The sequence below is a fragment of the Rhyacophila brunnea genome, unplaced genomic scaffold, assembly GCF_057557595.1.
Source record: "Rhyacophila brunnea isolate RB1 unplaced genomic scaffold, BYU_Rbru_1.0 scaffold_4, whole genome shotgun sequence".
Classification (NCBI taxonomy): Eukaryota; Metazoa; Arthropoda; class Insecta; order Trichoptera; family Rhyacophilidae; genus Rhyacophila; species Rhyacophila brunnea.
This window is the reverse complement of record NW_028233068.1, coordinates 23310018-23326272: the sequence shown is the minus strand read 5'-3', so window position 1 is coordinate 23326272 and position 16255 is coordinate 23310018. Positions and strand designations below refer to the sequence as shown.

The 16255-nt window shown below is 31.6% G+C and overlaps 1 protein-coding gene across 4 annotated transcripts in view; it reads right to left on the bottom strand.

The window, feature by feature from the left end:
• The window catches only part of Idh3b (isocitrate dehydrogenase [NAD] subunit beta, mitochondrial), a 32882-nt gene that overhangs the window by 8197 nt on the left and 8430 nt on the right, over positions 1–16255 (bottom strand). For 2 of the 4 annotated variants that reach the window (XM_085953566.1, XM_085953565.1), the window contains exons 2-8: positions 16153–16212; positions 9094–9192; positions 7020–7136; positions 5681–5888; positions 5316–5479; positions 2171–2380; positions 1815–1951 (exon numbers count right to left, since the gene is read on the bottom strand). In XM_085953566.1, the coding sequence (XP_085809692.1) occupies positions 1815–1951; positions 2171–2380; positions 5316–5479; positions 5681–5888; positions 7020–7136; positions 9094–9192; positions 16153–16212 (995 nt within the window). Of the gene's footprint in view, positions 1–1814; positions 1952–2170; positions 2381–5315; positions 5480–5680; positions 5889–7019; positions 7137–9093; positions 9193–16116; positions 16213–16255 lie in introns of all 4 variants that reach the window. The other 2 variants (XM_085953564.1, XM_085953563.1) reach the window with 1 other exon arrangement.

The window sequence follows — 16255 nt, the reverse complement described above, 5'->3', positions numbered from 1 at the left end:
AGGTAATCTAGGTAGGTACTACAAATATTACAGAAATCATATTAACAATTTTTTTTTTAAAACTAAGTACATTTTTATTACTTATTGTCTAATTTTATAAAAAAAAAAATGAATCTCAGTTTGGATACAACAATGATAATTAATAGTATGATATTAAATTTATCTCAATTAAAATTGTATGCTAAATTAATTAGTTAGGGTTCGTGGATTTTTTATAATTTCACATGTTTTGGACTCATCACTACAAAAAAGGTTTTTTTCAACGTCTTTTAAAATTACTAATTTAAGTAAGTATATTAATTATTTATATATGTATATTATTATTTTTACTATTAGTGTAAATGCCGAAACAGATAATAATTTAATATTGTCAATTTATTATAGTATGTAATGTAAACAAGACCATGAAACTTAAGTCGTCCGATTTGTCTATGCTCTGATACTGATCAACGAACGAATAAAAAAGTCGAGCTGTCAAAAGTCAAAAGTTGCGATTATCGGAATGTCGAAATTGAAGGACAAGATTTTTATGTTATCGTTTGACTGTAAATAATTTGTTTCCCATTGTTTATTCGAGGGATGTGTATTCTAGATTATCATTTTCAATCATTCACATTGATCGACATCGGTCGTTTTTAGTAATTGGTTGTATGTAATTGATACGTAATTGAAGGAAACGTCCTATTCTGTCATATATTTGTTACCATTAATTATTATTGTGAATTTATGAACATAAGAAATATATTTATTGTAAACAACTGAAGTCTGTCTTATTATTTAATTCTGATATTGAAAATAATATGTAATAAACACTATACAAGTCTGAAGTATGTCTTGTTATTATTGCAACGATGAAAATATATATAATAGACACTACAATTGTATTTAACTCCGCAATGAAGTAGAGATTAAGGGTTGGAATCTCACATGGTAAGGTTACATATATCTTTGAAGTGCGCTTAGATCAAGAGTGTATGCCTAACAGCTACCTACAACTGATGGTTCGGAATGTGCAGTGAAGTTACAGCTGATAGTTAAAATGAAATAGCATCTTAAAGGCACTAGAAGCTTGCTCAGGAGACTCACATTGCATCATTGAGCCATTTTATAGATACACAAATGCTGCTACACTAAATGAGCGTAAGGAATGAAATAATAGAGAAATACTATTCAAATAGTACAATCTGTTCTGGAGAGCCAGATAGAAAGAATAATACTATCCTACTAAATTTAACATAATAAAGAAGCTACTAAATAAGTTATTTCTGTAAAAGAAAAAATCTGTCCAAAATAGATTTTATTCTGACAAATTTATACTTATCATTAATTTTATTATTTAAATAATTCCCGAAAATTATTTAAATAATTCCCTATAATAATTTAAATACTTCCATTGTTATTATTTTAATACTTACCAACAATCATTTTTTTACTTGCTGTTCATATTAAATAATTCCCCACTTTTTAATAAAATACTTGCTAGATTTTTTATTAAAATACTTGCTGTTATTGCATATATATACTTACTCAATAATTTTAAGCCTAATATAAACAAATGAATCAACGGAAAAGAAAAACAAACATTAAAATGTCAATTTGCGTATTATGTCATTATCTAAATTCGAGAATATAATTTTTTTACTTTCAAAATCAATAAAAACAAACAATCTTTCCTCCATAAACACCACCATCAATCTATTATTGTATAGACAACCTAAAAATGGTAAGCGTACACATTCAATAAGATAACATAGGTAAAAAAGTAAAAAATGGGTACACTATAATAAAACTCTTAATAAAATTATAAATCTTACCGGTCTACTGCATTTTTGATCAACATAGAATACTGTGGCAAATTGATGTGAGCAAGCATGTTGACAGCGCAAAGAAGCATAGCAGTTGGGTTGGCAACATTCTTGCCGACAGCTTCTGAGAAGGTGTGACGCGCACCCTAAACAATTAGAACACATACAGTAAGTTATTATCAGCGTAGAGGAATGCATAAAAATTAAATACATATTATGCTGGTTATATATTTAAGACGTGGAAAGTTATAATCAAGACGGAATTATGTTTATGATATGTTCAATTGCGATTTATATTATTGATCTACGATAATAGTAACTATTGAACAAAAAAAAATGAATTGATATATACAAATAAAACTTACTGGTTCAAAGACGACACATCTTGCGCTGAAAGAAGCACCGGCCACGACACCCGCACCGCCCACCAATCCTGAAGCCAGGTTATCCACAATGTTTCCATACAAGTTTGGAGTTACCATCACATCAAATTGGTGAGGATTGGAGACCATTTGCATCGTACAATTATCCACAATCATCTTTTCAAATTCAATCTTCGGGTACATCTTCGCCATCTATATTTGGGACAGGCAAATAAATAGACTAATGGTTCACAATGTATAATTTTTACTGCTGAGTTTTTGTTTAGGCAGTATGCTTACTTTTCTCATAAAATTATAGTTATTTTATTTTAAAGTCAACCCGATCACTGCCAGATACGAGATATCTCGGCAGTAGAGTCAGTGCAAATTTAAAGACGGTTTGGTGCAGATCGGCTCAAAAATAATTGTTTATACTAAAAGATTAAATTCAAATTCCACGAAGTTTTAATATTACAATAAAATTTAATTAAAAAAAATATTTTTTTGGTTCAAATATAAATCTTAATGAAATCAAATTATAAAACATAAAGCTTTACCATAAACCTTAGAGCTGAAAGTCTGGAAGTCACAAATTCAATATTTTGCAGGAGAGCAGTTTTAACCAAAAACAATCAGTCAAATGTCGCTACAAATGAAACTTTTCAGATATCCTCAATTATTTTACTAAATTTGTAAATTGTAAAGGCCATTCGAGGTTAGACTTTTTTTTTTTTGATTAATTCATAATTGGGAAATTATTGGACTTCAGCACTATCTGCTCTGAAGTGTCCATTGTATAATGTCGATACTATGGACTTGGGATTTTAAATATGTAATAAAACATGTAAGATAATATCATTTAAAATTATATTTTTGTGATGTAAACATAATAATAATAATAAAAAAATAAAAAAAATAACAACAAACTTGTGTAATATTGTCAAAATTTTATGAATTTTGGCTGAATGAGGCTGTTAAAATCCGACATAAATAGTGCACACTAAACTTTGCCAGTCATAAGTATTTGTTTTCATTGAACCAATACTACAATAGGCAGATAGTAATAGTTAGTTTTTTTAAAAAATAATTAAATCCTGCATAAACCAAGCCAAATAATATTTGATTATAGTTTAATTTTAAACCTTAAATACACTAAAACACTCGACGACACGGGTGACGGCCAAAAACACTACAAGTGTGACTTCAGTATTGCTAATCTACTTAAAATACTCTCTCGCGTTCGGACTAAAACCCCGTATGTTGGACTTCCGCACTTTTCCAATTAATCTTTTTGCTATAGGTTAAAGCAAAAATGACTTAAGCTGGACATCCACTCTTTCAGCTCTAAAGTATAATAATTGTACTACCGTCGTTTTAAGAGTAAGTCTTTTGAAAACATTGGACTCCCTAATTTTCAGAATTAACAGAACGTGAATACACATTTAAATCTGCATACTTAACACAAAAACGATAAAAATGTGACTTCCGCTCTTTCTTTCGCTTGTGTGAAAATTCTTTAAAAAACCTATTGCATCAATAATAACTTCCTTACTCTGTCATTTCAAAGGAATACCACGTCCAATTTTTGATAACATCGTAGAAATATGTGGATAGAGATATTACTGGTAATAATAAAAATTAGCATAGGTAGTTGAAAATTAAAAAAGAAAATGTCCGAATAACGTGTATATTCAAGCGCTTTGTTTTAGGCCACACTGTTATATTAATAACAATTTTGACGTCAGCCAATGAGGGAGCTTGACTGCATATACATATCAAGCAAATTCTTTTGGATAACAAAGATTATGTTGGTGTTAGTGACCGTCTTAACACATCTTCGTCGGAAAATGGCAAATGCCGTTTTTCGCAGATTGTCAGTCGAATGCGGAACATGGCAAAAGTCGTTTTTGTTGACTGTCGGTTGTTTGCGGGAAACGGCTTTTCACGGGTTTGTATATCGGCGTGAAATAAAACCCCGCACCTAATTATCGTTAGTTCTACTTCTTCGCTAGATTATAAGAGTAAACAAAGAATTAACTGTCGTATAGATTTGTTTTGCTATCTCAATCTCTAGTTCAGTTTGAGTCGTTTCACGTGTCGGACTATTTTTCATATCGCTCGCTTGATTATCAACAATGGAGTGTATTGATTCTTTGGAAGAATAAATACTGTGATTCATAAGTTGAATGGTTTTTTCAAATTAGGCGCGACAACCGCCAAAGACCCTTTTTTGACAAGAAGCAATAAAACTCATGAGTTATTATACACTGAATGTTCGCCAACAGCATTTAGGCGACACGTATTTCTCAAATATTTACGCGATCAGATTTCACAGATCCGACGATTGTAAACTTTAATATTGAGTGCCATTTACTAAATTGATATCAGGTTTTTATATTCAGCTTAGAAATATAGTGAAATTATGATGTAATCAAAGTATTTATAATTTATTTTTAATAATCAAATGTCACATATGATTTCTTTGAAAATTTCAATCGAAAATATTGTTTGGTTTAGAAGTTGTGTCAATTTTAAGAAAGCAATATATTTTTGCGCTGAGCGCGAAAAACGCCCGCCACAGGATAGTGTCTATTGTTCCAGGCACCCGATTGAAGTGTTAAATATAAAATTTACCTCTACCAATAATTCGGTCAAAACAAATAATATCAAAATTGGACACTTACTGACATCTATCGGAATGTTCCTAAAACATTTTACCATTGATTTTACCATCGATTTACCTTGAATTTTGTCAAGTGTTACAACTGATATTTTAGTTAGTTTTTTAATTTAATTTTTCGCAAATTATATTTGGCCTGTTAGGTAGTGTTAAGACCTTTTTTACAGCAACCAAAAGGAACAATAATGTAAAATGACTAAATAAATTATTATTCTTTTATTCAATACTGAATACATATTTAAAGATATTAGAATCTTATTTTGAAAGTATATAATTGTGAAAAATCTCAGAAACATACTATGTAGAAAAAAATTGGACTGAGTGGGATTTGAGTTCACATTTTTCACTGTCCAGGTGACTGATTTTATTCTTTGAAGCTATCTGTCCGCCCATGACTCTACGAATTAATTTTAGTAAGAACGCTGTAAATATGGAGATTTTTAAAACTTCAAACATTGAAAACATTACCTCTTCGCAGCTTCTCAAGAAAAGACCGTCTCCCAATTTCATGATATTGGCTTTGTGTACTGCAGTCACCTTCTTGCGGTTATTTTTGGTGGCATAGTCGAATGCGAACTTGGCAATCCTTTGAGACTTGGTTTTTGTAACAATCTTCAGACATTCCACGACACCTGTGCTCGAATAAACCGAGACAACAAATTTAGATTATACATACCAGTAAGTTTATTTTGACAATCTAGTATACATAATAATGAAATAAAAATCAGAGTTCAACCGCGTAAGCACCAGTTCAATTATTTAAACCACTTTGAAACAAAAGCATTACTACATATTTTAGCCTACAACGACAATATATGATATATTAATCATACCAGGAACACACTCATGTTCGAGAGCAGAATATTCTCCTTCCGTCTGCTCTCTGATGATGACACAATCAACATTGGAATGACGGCTCCTTACTCCGGGCAGAGATTTAACATGAACCACGTTTGCGTACAGATCCAATTCGTTACGCAATTTCATGTTCAGCGTCTGGAGTTCACCAGTGTGGGAGAAATCTGGGGTGGCCAAAATACCCTGAAAATATTCATGCGAAGATATTAGTTATCAATTAATCTGATATTAACAAGATTCTCATTGGCAAATCAACAGTGAATACAGATTACCCATGATAAATCGTGAATGAATACAAATCTAACATAAACTTGTCCATTATGGACCAAGCATGATATTTGAGGTTATAATGCATAGAATAATCTTTATAAGCAGAAAGAAAAATCCTGAAGCAAAGAATAGATGAAATTACGTCTATTATTACATTACATAGTATGAAATGACATAATGCCTAATCAGAGTCCTCAATTTACTTGTTGTACAAAATGAAATTAAATAACTGGTTGGGCCATTTATATTCCCATTCCGTTCCTTTATTTCCCCACATCCTAATCCCCGGTGTTATTGTCACCAGACAATCAATAAGCAATTACGGGTCAAAAGAATACCGTAATTGCAAAGAGACACTCAGTTACTACCAACCAATCGACGCGAGCGGGCTTCTGACAGCTTACAGTGGCTAGTAATTCCATTGAAAACTCAAAACATATCTGAAAGATATTCGTTCAATCATAAATACAAATCATTATCATTCATCAAGATCATAATCATCCATAAACTGTGAAACAAGTGAGCGAACAGGGTGACCCAAAACAACCAGTGCGTGTGTGTATGACCTGGGACCAGTGCCAGTGCGCGCCTGCCCTCATCTCATCAAATGGTCAATGCCACATCTTCGTGTTCATCACCCCCTTCCCCTATATCCGGAATTCCCAGCATCACCACCTTCTAAATAATACAGTCCACTTTTCGAAATGCTCAACCAATAACAAAGTATGTAACATAATCGAGAATGCGTTTCTAGGCTTTTGAGTAGAAAATAATATTATGTAGTGTTTTTTTTAATCATAATTTTTCCTGGATACAAGAATTGTGAGATGCTTGATCTATTTATCATAATAGTGGCAATCATGTTCCACAATACACTAAATTCTTGGGAACTATTCTCTCGGCTGGCTTAAAACTTATTTCAAAGAGGATACCTGGAATATATAATAAGTACAATGGTTTTGAAACAAAGTTTTAGTCAACTGTGTGATATTATAGTTATAGAGTTCTCCTATGTAAAAACGAGTTCAATTAATTATGGTATACCTTAAGGCAAATTCTGTTCCTTGTGATTGATCCAGCAACATCTTCAAGAGGCGCGCTCAGGGTCGGGTTCACTTCAGAGAAGAAATAAGGCTCAAAGTCAACAGGGACATTGGCTGCCTAAAGTCACAAACAGTCAATACCACAATATTAACAAGGTTTCTAAGAAAAAAAGGAATATATTACATAATATAAAGTGAAACATGTTGCAGTGGCTATTAAAGGTTAGTTTTTTGCAACTAGACATAATAATTATCTTATACCCCATTTACACACGCATGGATTTACTGTTGACAGTAAGAAAATGTATGGGTAAACATGTATTATCCTGCAGTTGGCAATATTGCATGCATGAATCAAACAAGTTTGGAAGCTTCTAAATTTTCATGTGACAGAAAGATTTTTTCGATTTAGTTAGTAGAACAATAGTGGCGAACCTGCCGGAAAAAAACGACTTTTCAGGTTGACCGATTTTCATTAGTTGTCAAATAGTACAAAATAGTACCATAACATCGCGTATTGCTCACTCTTAAAGAATGAATTGGAGAGACAGTCAGCAATTTATGTGTAAACAGTTATTGTCATGATAGTTTAAAATAAGCACTATTGCCGCCAGTAAATCCATGCACGTGTACAGGCGCTATTAAGGTGTAACGACAATGTCCTGAATGCCAAAATCGCGAAGCTGATATCCCAAAACATCTTAATTGTTATCTAAAACTGAAATAACAAAAAAATGAAACTTTCTATTTTTTTAACATGACATGTCTGATCCTCATAATATAGTATATCATAATAGATCATAATATAGGCCTCCACAGAGTGAAGGTTTGTATTAAGATTTTTTTGTTTTTGTTTTTATGAGAAACGGATGTTAGCCACTTGCTCAAACTGTTGGGTACATTCCCTTGACTCCAAACACAAATTGATAAACAATATGTGTATTTTGCCATATCCAGGATTCAACCCTGGAGCTGTCTTACAATTTGGGAGATTTATTAAGGGTGTAAATTAATCGCAAATCGCACTAGTCAAAATTCACATTAACAAAAAATATTCAAACATTTAAAAAATAGTTTTCACATAAACTAAATAATACCCAACAAAAGTAACGAATGACATTTTAAAAATATAAGTAAATTTGGTTTTGAACAGGTCACATAGAAAAGACAGGAAATTCACAAAGCGAAACAATATTTCACCAAGCAAAATAATCCCATGTCTAGTCTTTGGTCATGTCATGTTTCAGATCAAATAAAGTATGATAATTACTGTAGAAATTGTTGTTTTCACAGCCTCATATCAATAAAATAGAATATAAGAGAATATGGATAGATAATAATATTTTTTAAGACATACAAAATACCATTGCTCTATCTATATAATAATTATAAACTTTCATCAAATTATTTCTTCTTGATTGAGTTTGGTCATAGACTTATATACAATTATATCTGAATATAATATGTATGTACCTACAATACTATTAAGTACTATTAGGTACTCTATAATAAAATATTCTTTTAATTAATTTAACTGCAAAGAAGAGCAAAATATATTTTCCGTTGATACACCTATTCATTTTTGAGTATTACAATAGTCTATTTATTGACAAGTGAGAACTATTTCTTTTCATAGTACTAGTTAAAATCTACCTTTTGACAGTAAAGTTGTCGATCATTTGTGAAAACTATCTATTTAATAGTTTATTAATACCTATTATGTTAGTGAAAAATTATGAATGATTTTGTTGATAAAAATGCAAGAAAAATATCACCTTGACAAGGTAAGTAAGCACGTAATACAACCACATTATATTCGCGCCCCATACCTAGGGGTCTCCCGCACAATTTCTAATTTGGCGTGCCCTGCTCATATAATAAATTAATAACATAAGTATGTACAGTAGAGCCTAAATTATCAGGCACATGATTATGGAGTGATTATGATCTGGAGTATCAAATAGAGATTGAGCAACATTGGCTAATAACTTTGTAAATAATCGGTTGATATACTTGAAAATCTGTGAGGCCTTTAGACCACTGAGAAAAAGCTGAAAAATTTAATAAAAACATACCTTGAAGACTTCTTGGACAGAATATACAAGTTCTGGCCCCACACCGTCTCCCGGGATCAGTGTGCATTTTGTTCTGCCTTCCTTTTGAGATTTTCCTTGCTGAAAAGTTGATTCATAGAAATGAGATAATTTCATATGACAGACATATTAACCTATTTTCCCATTATTCAGGCATCATGTTGACATCCTAGAAATGTGGGGATAGCAAGACATTGGTTGCTATTGGAATAAAAATATCAAAACAAATCTTGCGCTAAGAAATCATTTTAAAATTTAGACAAAATTAATAATCTATTTTTATTCAAGAGTGGTAACAGTATGGAGATTGTTTTAAATCAAATTATAATAGGGTTATCAGCCCGTTGACTGGGATATTTATATATTTTTTTGATGTGTAGCATTAATGTGAATACACAGACATTTTGTCCAGGGTGATTTGATTTAATTATTAATCAATCATGTAATGATTTTTAAAAAAGAATGTGCACCCATAAAAAGCACCAAAATAAAAACATTGCTCTGTTGAAATATTAAAATATAATCAATCATAATATCCAAAGCGCCCCCCAAGCTGTAGGTAGAAGAAAATAGCATAGGTAAATAATTCCTTTAGAAAATGTAAACCATATTAGTTTATTTATTCAATAAGTACGGCATGTATGTAGACATTGTACCTTTTAAACCCTTTGTGATGATGACGTATTCAATGAAATTTTAGAAATAAAAGATTGAATAGCGGCAACAAGTTTGATCGTGGAAATGACAAGAAAATATTATATCATGCCAAAAATATTCAAACATGCAACCAAGCGGTGACACTTTGAATCCTGGTATATTTCGATTATTGAGTACCTATGCAGCACTCAAGTAGTATTTAACATTCATTTGATGGATTAATTTAAAACACCAATGTTTTATTTTGACCAGAATTCAGAGTGCTTAAGGGACATAATACATCTTGTTAACCAAAGCATAAATGTTTAAAATCCAGAAAAATCCAAATACCTTTCAAATTATTCATTAACTAAAGATTACACAACTGTGATAAATTTATTGAAAGTATACTTGTGTAAACACATCGTAAAAGCATAGTTCAAGGCAGAGTCACCAATAATAAGAATTCCTTATAATGTCATCAAAAAACAATGATAATCTGTCAACCGTCAAACTTTAATTTAAAAAACACAAGAAGCCATAGCCGAAGCTATCAAGCACCCTGTAACTAATAAAACTCAAAAGAAATTTACCTTACGCAAAGAAATAGCCATTGATTGAAGTGTGGTCCTTACAGGAACCATACGAGTCTAAACATTTATTTTCAGGTTTGGTATGGCAAGATAAATGAAATATTTTGTTCATATAAGAATCTAAATTTTTTGAATATTTTCTTGTACTGTACACTAAAATAATAAATAGGTGAAAATATTCGTCAACTACCGGTATGTTTGCTTGTCATTCTTAAAACATTATAAGAAAAAAGGAATACTAAGATATTTAGTTAAATTATGAAATAAGAGATGTGGATAAGTTTAGATAGGTATGTAAAAAAACAGGCTGGAAATTAATATGTAACAATTTACCTAATCATAAAAGATTATAGGAATGGAGACTTATTAGTTTTTATTAGTGGTCAGTTATTCATATTATTAATAAAAGTGAAAATTAAATTATTAAAATATGCAAGAAAAATACCTTAATTTTTGTGTTCAATAAGAATCAAGATAATCAGATGATGAAAATTCAAAAGAAACCTATATTTATTATTTCGCAATCCCGGCATTTATAAGGCAAAATATTATTTGTAATTTAGGTTTCTAATATCTCCCAAAATCTTATTGAAGAAAAGGCTTTTGGGATATGACATATCTGCACCGTGATTAATGGTGAAGATTGCTTGATATATTTTAAATATAGATTACATCGTATTATATACCTATATATGATTGAGTCATATTAATTAATTGATCTCGCTATCTAGTTAATTATTGCTGCTAATATTAAACAAAATATGTTCATACATTTTTTTTATTATTTTGACTGTGACTTGCTGTCATACCACCTCTTTTCGTTTGAGTGAGGATTCCTTGTTCAGGACCCCCCTCCACTTCTGTTAAAGAATTGAGATTTTATCGAGCTCTTCCGTCAGCCCTGAAGTCAGATCACATTTCAGTAATCGACTTCATTAAAATTAACACTTGAAGTTAGAAGACAACCTCAACAAACATAAATAAAACATTTTTAGCAATTGGAAGAGTTATTAATATTTAAAATTTATCAAGTTTATAGCATGGTTTCAATATTGAAGGAAGTTCAACTTCGTGAAATATACACATTTATTTGTGAGATGCAGTACTCCTTGGAAGTTTGGTAAGGAATCTTCAGATACGACAATTTTGAGTAGTTGCAGATTTCACTATAAAAAATAATGCAATGTAATCAAATAAATTGATAAGATCTATTGCACAACTGAACACTATAAGATTTCCAATTTATAGTAAGTATGATATTATTAATCAATTGGACTGTGTTCGATTAACACTGTCCAATTGATTCAATTTGTAAGTAAAATTTTGCATGTTCAATCACACAGATGAGTTCTACATTAATTACTAGTAGTATTCAATGTACTAAAAATAAGACATTGTTGACCATTTGGCTACCAAAGTATAATTCTTAGACCAAGGGAAGCGTGAGGATAGAAACCGCACGCAGAATTCAATGATACACTTTTGATATTCTATGGAATGTTGTTTACAAAGCCAGATTTGAAAAAAATAAATAACTCAAACCTTTAAATACTTACAAAATATTGAGGTAAGTAACTGATCAACAATGATTTGGAGTTATTTGAAATTTTCTTTGATGGTAATGTTAAGTTACTATTACAATTAAAGTAATTTTCAAATAACTGGAATAGCCACATCTTCTCTAGCGCCAACAAAACTAAGAAAATATTATTCTATTTAGCCAATCGAATTACTAATAAACAGGTAAACCTTTCATATCATTAGTGGATATTTAATATAAATTATATTCTGAACACATGTATGCTTAGGAGCAAATATATATGAAGAAAACAATAGATACGAGGGTGGGTCAATAATTCCTTAGAAAAAAGCATTAAAACAGTTTTTATTTTTGCATTTTTTTTTATTTCTCAACATAATCTCCTTGGAGCTCAATACACTTGCTTAGACGTTTCTCAATTTTTTTTAAACCGTCAGAAAAATAAGTTTTCGGAAGGTCCTCAAAATAAGCATTTGTCCGATCGATGACTTCTTCATTTGAAAAAAAAACGTTGTCCACTTAGCCATTTTTTTAAGTTTGGGAAAAGGAAAAAGTCACTGGGGGCTAAATCTGGCGAATACGGTGGGTGGTCGACCAATTCGAACTTCAATTCTTCAATTTTAGCCATTGATCGTAAACATGTGTGAACACGGGCATTGTCCTGATGAAAGAGGATTTTTTTCCTGTTTAAATGAGGCCGTTTTTCTTCAATTTCGTTTTTTAGCTGGTCCAATAAAGATGCATAATAATCCCCTGTTATTGTTTTTCCTTTTTCCAAATAGTCAACGAAAATAATTTCACGTGCATCCCAAAATACAGTAGCCATAACCTTACCAGCTGATTTTACGGTTTTCGCCTTCTTTGGACATGGTTTGTCTTCGCAATCCACTGCTTTGACTGTTCTTTCGTCTCGGGAGTATAGTGGTGTATCCATGTTTCATCTACAGTCACAAAGCGACGAAAAAAATCATCCGGATTGAGTTGCATGAGCGACAACAGGGCTTTAGAGGCCACCACCCTATTGCGTTTATTGTCGACTGTGAGCAAACGCGGCACCCATCTTGCAGAAATATTTTTCATGCCCAATTTGTCATGTAAAATAGAAATGACGCTACCTTTTGAGATCCCTGTAACCTCAATTATCTCACTCAACTTTAATCTTCGGTCACTTAACACCATATCGCGGATTTTATTGATCATTTCTGGTGTAGTCACCTCTACAGGACGTCCTGAGCGTGGTTCATCCTTTGTTGATGTACGACCACGTTTAAATTCATTTAACCAGTTATAAATAGTTGCAAGTGAAGGAGCAGATATGCCGTGAACTAAATCCAACTCATATTTTATTTCCTTTGCTGTTAACCCTTTTATATAAAAATGTTTAATAACAGCTCTAAACTCAATTTTCTCCATTTTCCATTTTTCCATTTTCCACAAGCAAATTTTTTTTTAAATGTACGAGAAACACACAACAACCCGACCAATCTGATTGAAACTTCGCAGCATACTGAATCGGTAGTGCCGCTGCATGTAAACAAACCGCTTACAGTACTAGTCGCGCCACCTGTCGGCTTTTCTAAGGACTTATTGACCCACCCTCGTAAAACAATGATTATAGTATTTGGTGAAAAAATTATTTCACACATAGCAAAGTTGTCATAACGTCACTATAGGATTGGTTTGTCGAATATCCGTTTTTGTCAAAATCGACCTTTTAATGCAGAATATTTTTTTGTATCTAAATGGACTAGAACCATCCTTTTCTTTAAATTACTTTGTAATGGTAATGAATACATCATTCATATGCTGTAAAAATAACAATTTAAATATCTACATGTATTTAAATATAGGATTATGAAATTTGTTTTTCGCCTCCTGAACATTTGGTCTATTCGACAAACCAATCCTACAGCGACGATAAGTCAATACTACATTGTATGTAATATGTATATTTACTAAGGTCTTGAACAAAATGTTGTCAATCATATAGATGTTACGTTTTGAGAAAACTTAATTTCTATCCGAGTCAAAGCTAGGTACCTATGAAAAATTCTTAATATAACTACTTCAGATAGTAATGGCATTTAATATCACATTAGAATTGTATCACAATTATACTGAATTAAATACCACCAATTATATTTTGAAGTTTACATCTATTTCAAGATTCACTAGACTCTAGAGCAGGGGGGGGCAAACTTTTTGGATGGAGGGCCAAATTCAAGAACTCAAAATGAGCGGCGGGCCGCAAGTAAAATACCATTTTTAGATATACACTATTTTATTATCACGAAAAATAAACACCACAAAAAAATTAATGAGACGAATGAAACTGTTCTACATTTTTTAACATTTTTTAAATTCAGGTGTTAATTTTGTAGTTGATATTCTCAAAACTGCTTGTAAATGGGCATCGGAGATATTTTATCGTAAAGAGTTTTTATTGAGGTTCATGATCGAAAATGTTTGTTCACATATATAGGTTGATCCAAAAATAACGAACATTTTTCTTGCATAATCTTTAAGTTGATCGAATTTGTCTGAATTAAGGGCATTGTAAAATTTGGAGATTTCTTCACGACGATGCAATTCTCTTAAATCAGTGTCAATAATCTCAAGTTGTAGCGCTGTTCGTACACTATCAATATCTATTGAAAATGGATCGCGTACTATTGCTAAACATGTCTCAATTTTTCGGAAGTCACCAAATCCTTGTGAAAAATCGTCATTCAGAGCTTTAATAATTTTACCATATTCTTCAAATTTATATTCTGATATATTCAGCAACTTTTTCAGTTGGAAAGTGGTCCACGTTATTATTCGATATTTGTCGAAGGAATAACTTGGGTTTTAATTGAAATCCATTCAAACTTTTTACCATATCATGGGCATATATTTTTTTCCTTGCAACGCGGAGTTTAAAGTATTTAAATGTGTCACGATTAGGGAATCCAATCCCGAGCCAAAATTCTGATCCCGGGATTTCGGGATTACAAGTTGACAATCCCGGGATCCCGGGACTGGTCCCGGGATTGGCATTTTTTTCGATTGTTAATATAAAATTTTTATATTCACAAATAACATTGATAAAATCGGTCAAAAATAAATCTAGTATAATTTATACTATTTAATACATTTATTGTTAATATTGTATACGTTCAATCTTGGAAATACATAAGTTTAATGGAGTAAATAATATTCTTATAAGTATAAATAATAATGTGAATTTAATATGAGATTGCTGTTTCTGGTAATAAAGACTAATCGAATGGATTAGCGAGATTTAAAATAGTAAAGCAAATAATCATGGCGTACTTATGGCCTTTCCGCTTCATAAATCTAATTAGTCAGCCAAATATGAAACTGCCGTAAAACGTATGAGATCATGGTGGAATTACTTTGTTAAAAGTGCGAAGCATTGTTTTTTTCAATCTTTCTCATTTTTATAATTTATGTGAAAAAATAAAATAAATCGGCAACTTACCTACACATGGGTATAAATCAAACTTCACTCAAACTCAGTTTATTTCTAATGTAGTTATTTTTTATTATAAGTATTTTTTCTGTTATATTTTTGCTTTTATTTTATGTTCCATCTAAATTGATAAAAAATCAATCCCGAAATCCCGGGATTATGTTTATCAATCCCGGGATTCATAGGTATCGAAAATAGCTTGGGATCCCGGGATCCCGGGATTCGGGATCCCGGGATTGGAATCCCTAGTCACGATGTTCAACGTAGAAAATAGTGGGTACATAGTGTGAGACGAGACTGCAAAGAAGACGTACTGAGATAATACATTTACGAAACAACAAATTCTTCAAATTCTAATCAATTGTCAATATTTTTTAAAAAAATTATTCGTAATCAGAAGTACAATTAATGATGTCGGGCCGCAAAAAAATACCCGGCGGGCCACATGCGGCCCGCAGTTTGCCCTCCCCTGCTCTAGAGTAAGAATTATTTTGGAAGAAAACGTAGTATGTACAGAAGGTTTCGTCAAGTATAGGATAACACTGATGATTTCGAGGGTTACCTGTATAAATTTAGAAAACATATTCAGAAATTTTGACACAAAAATTTTCAAAAGAAAATCAATGCGGTTTAGTGCAAACGTAGTGTGATAATATTGCCAATTTTTTGTCATTTTTCTTGGCCGCTTGTTAGAAAAGATGAAAAAGAAATTTCAAAATAAAATAAGTCATTAGTTACACGCAACACACAAGCAGGCTCACCGGGAATGTATTGAAGTGATCTGATGATATACCTACATCTTTCTGATTTGATACTACCGTGGAGTGGACACCCCTCTTGCAGAAGGTTTGAGACCCCTGGAACAATAAAAAATTACAGTTTAAAAAAATGGATGCAAAT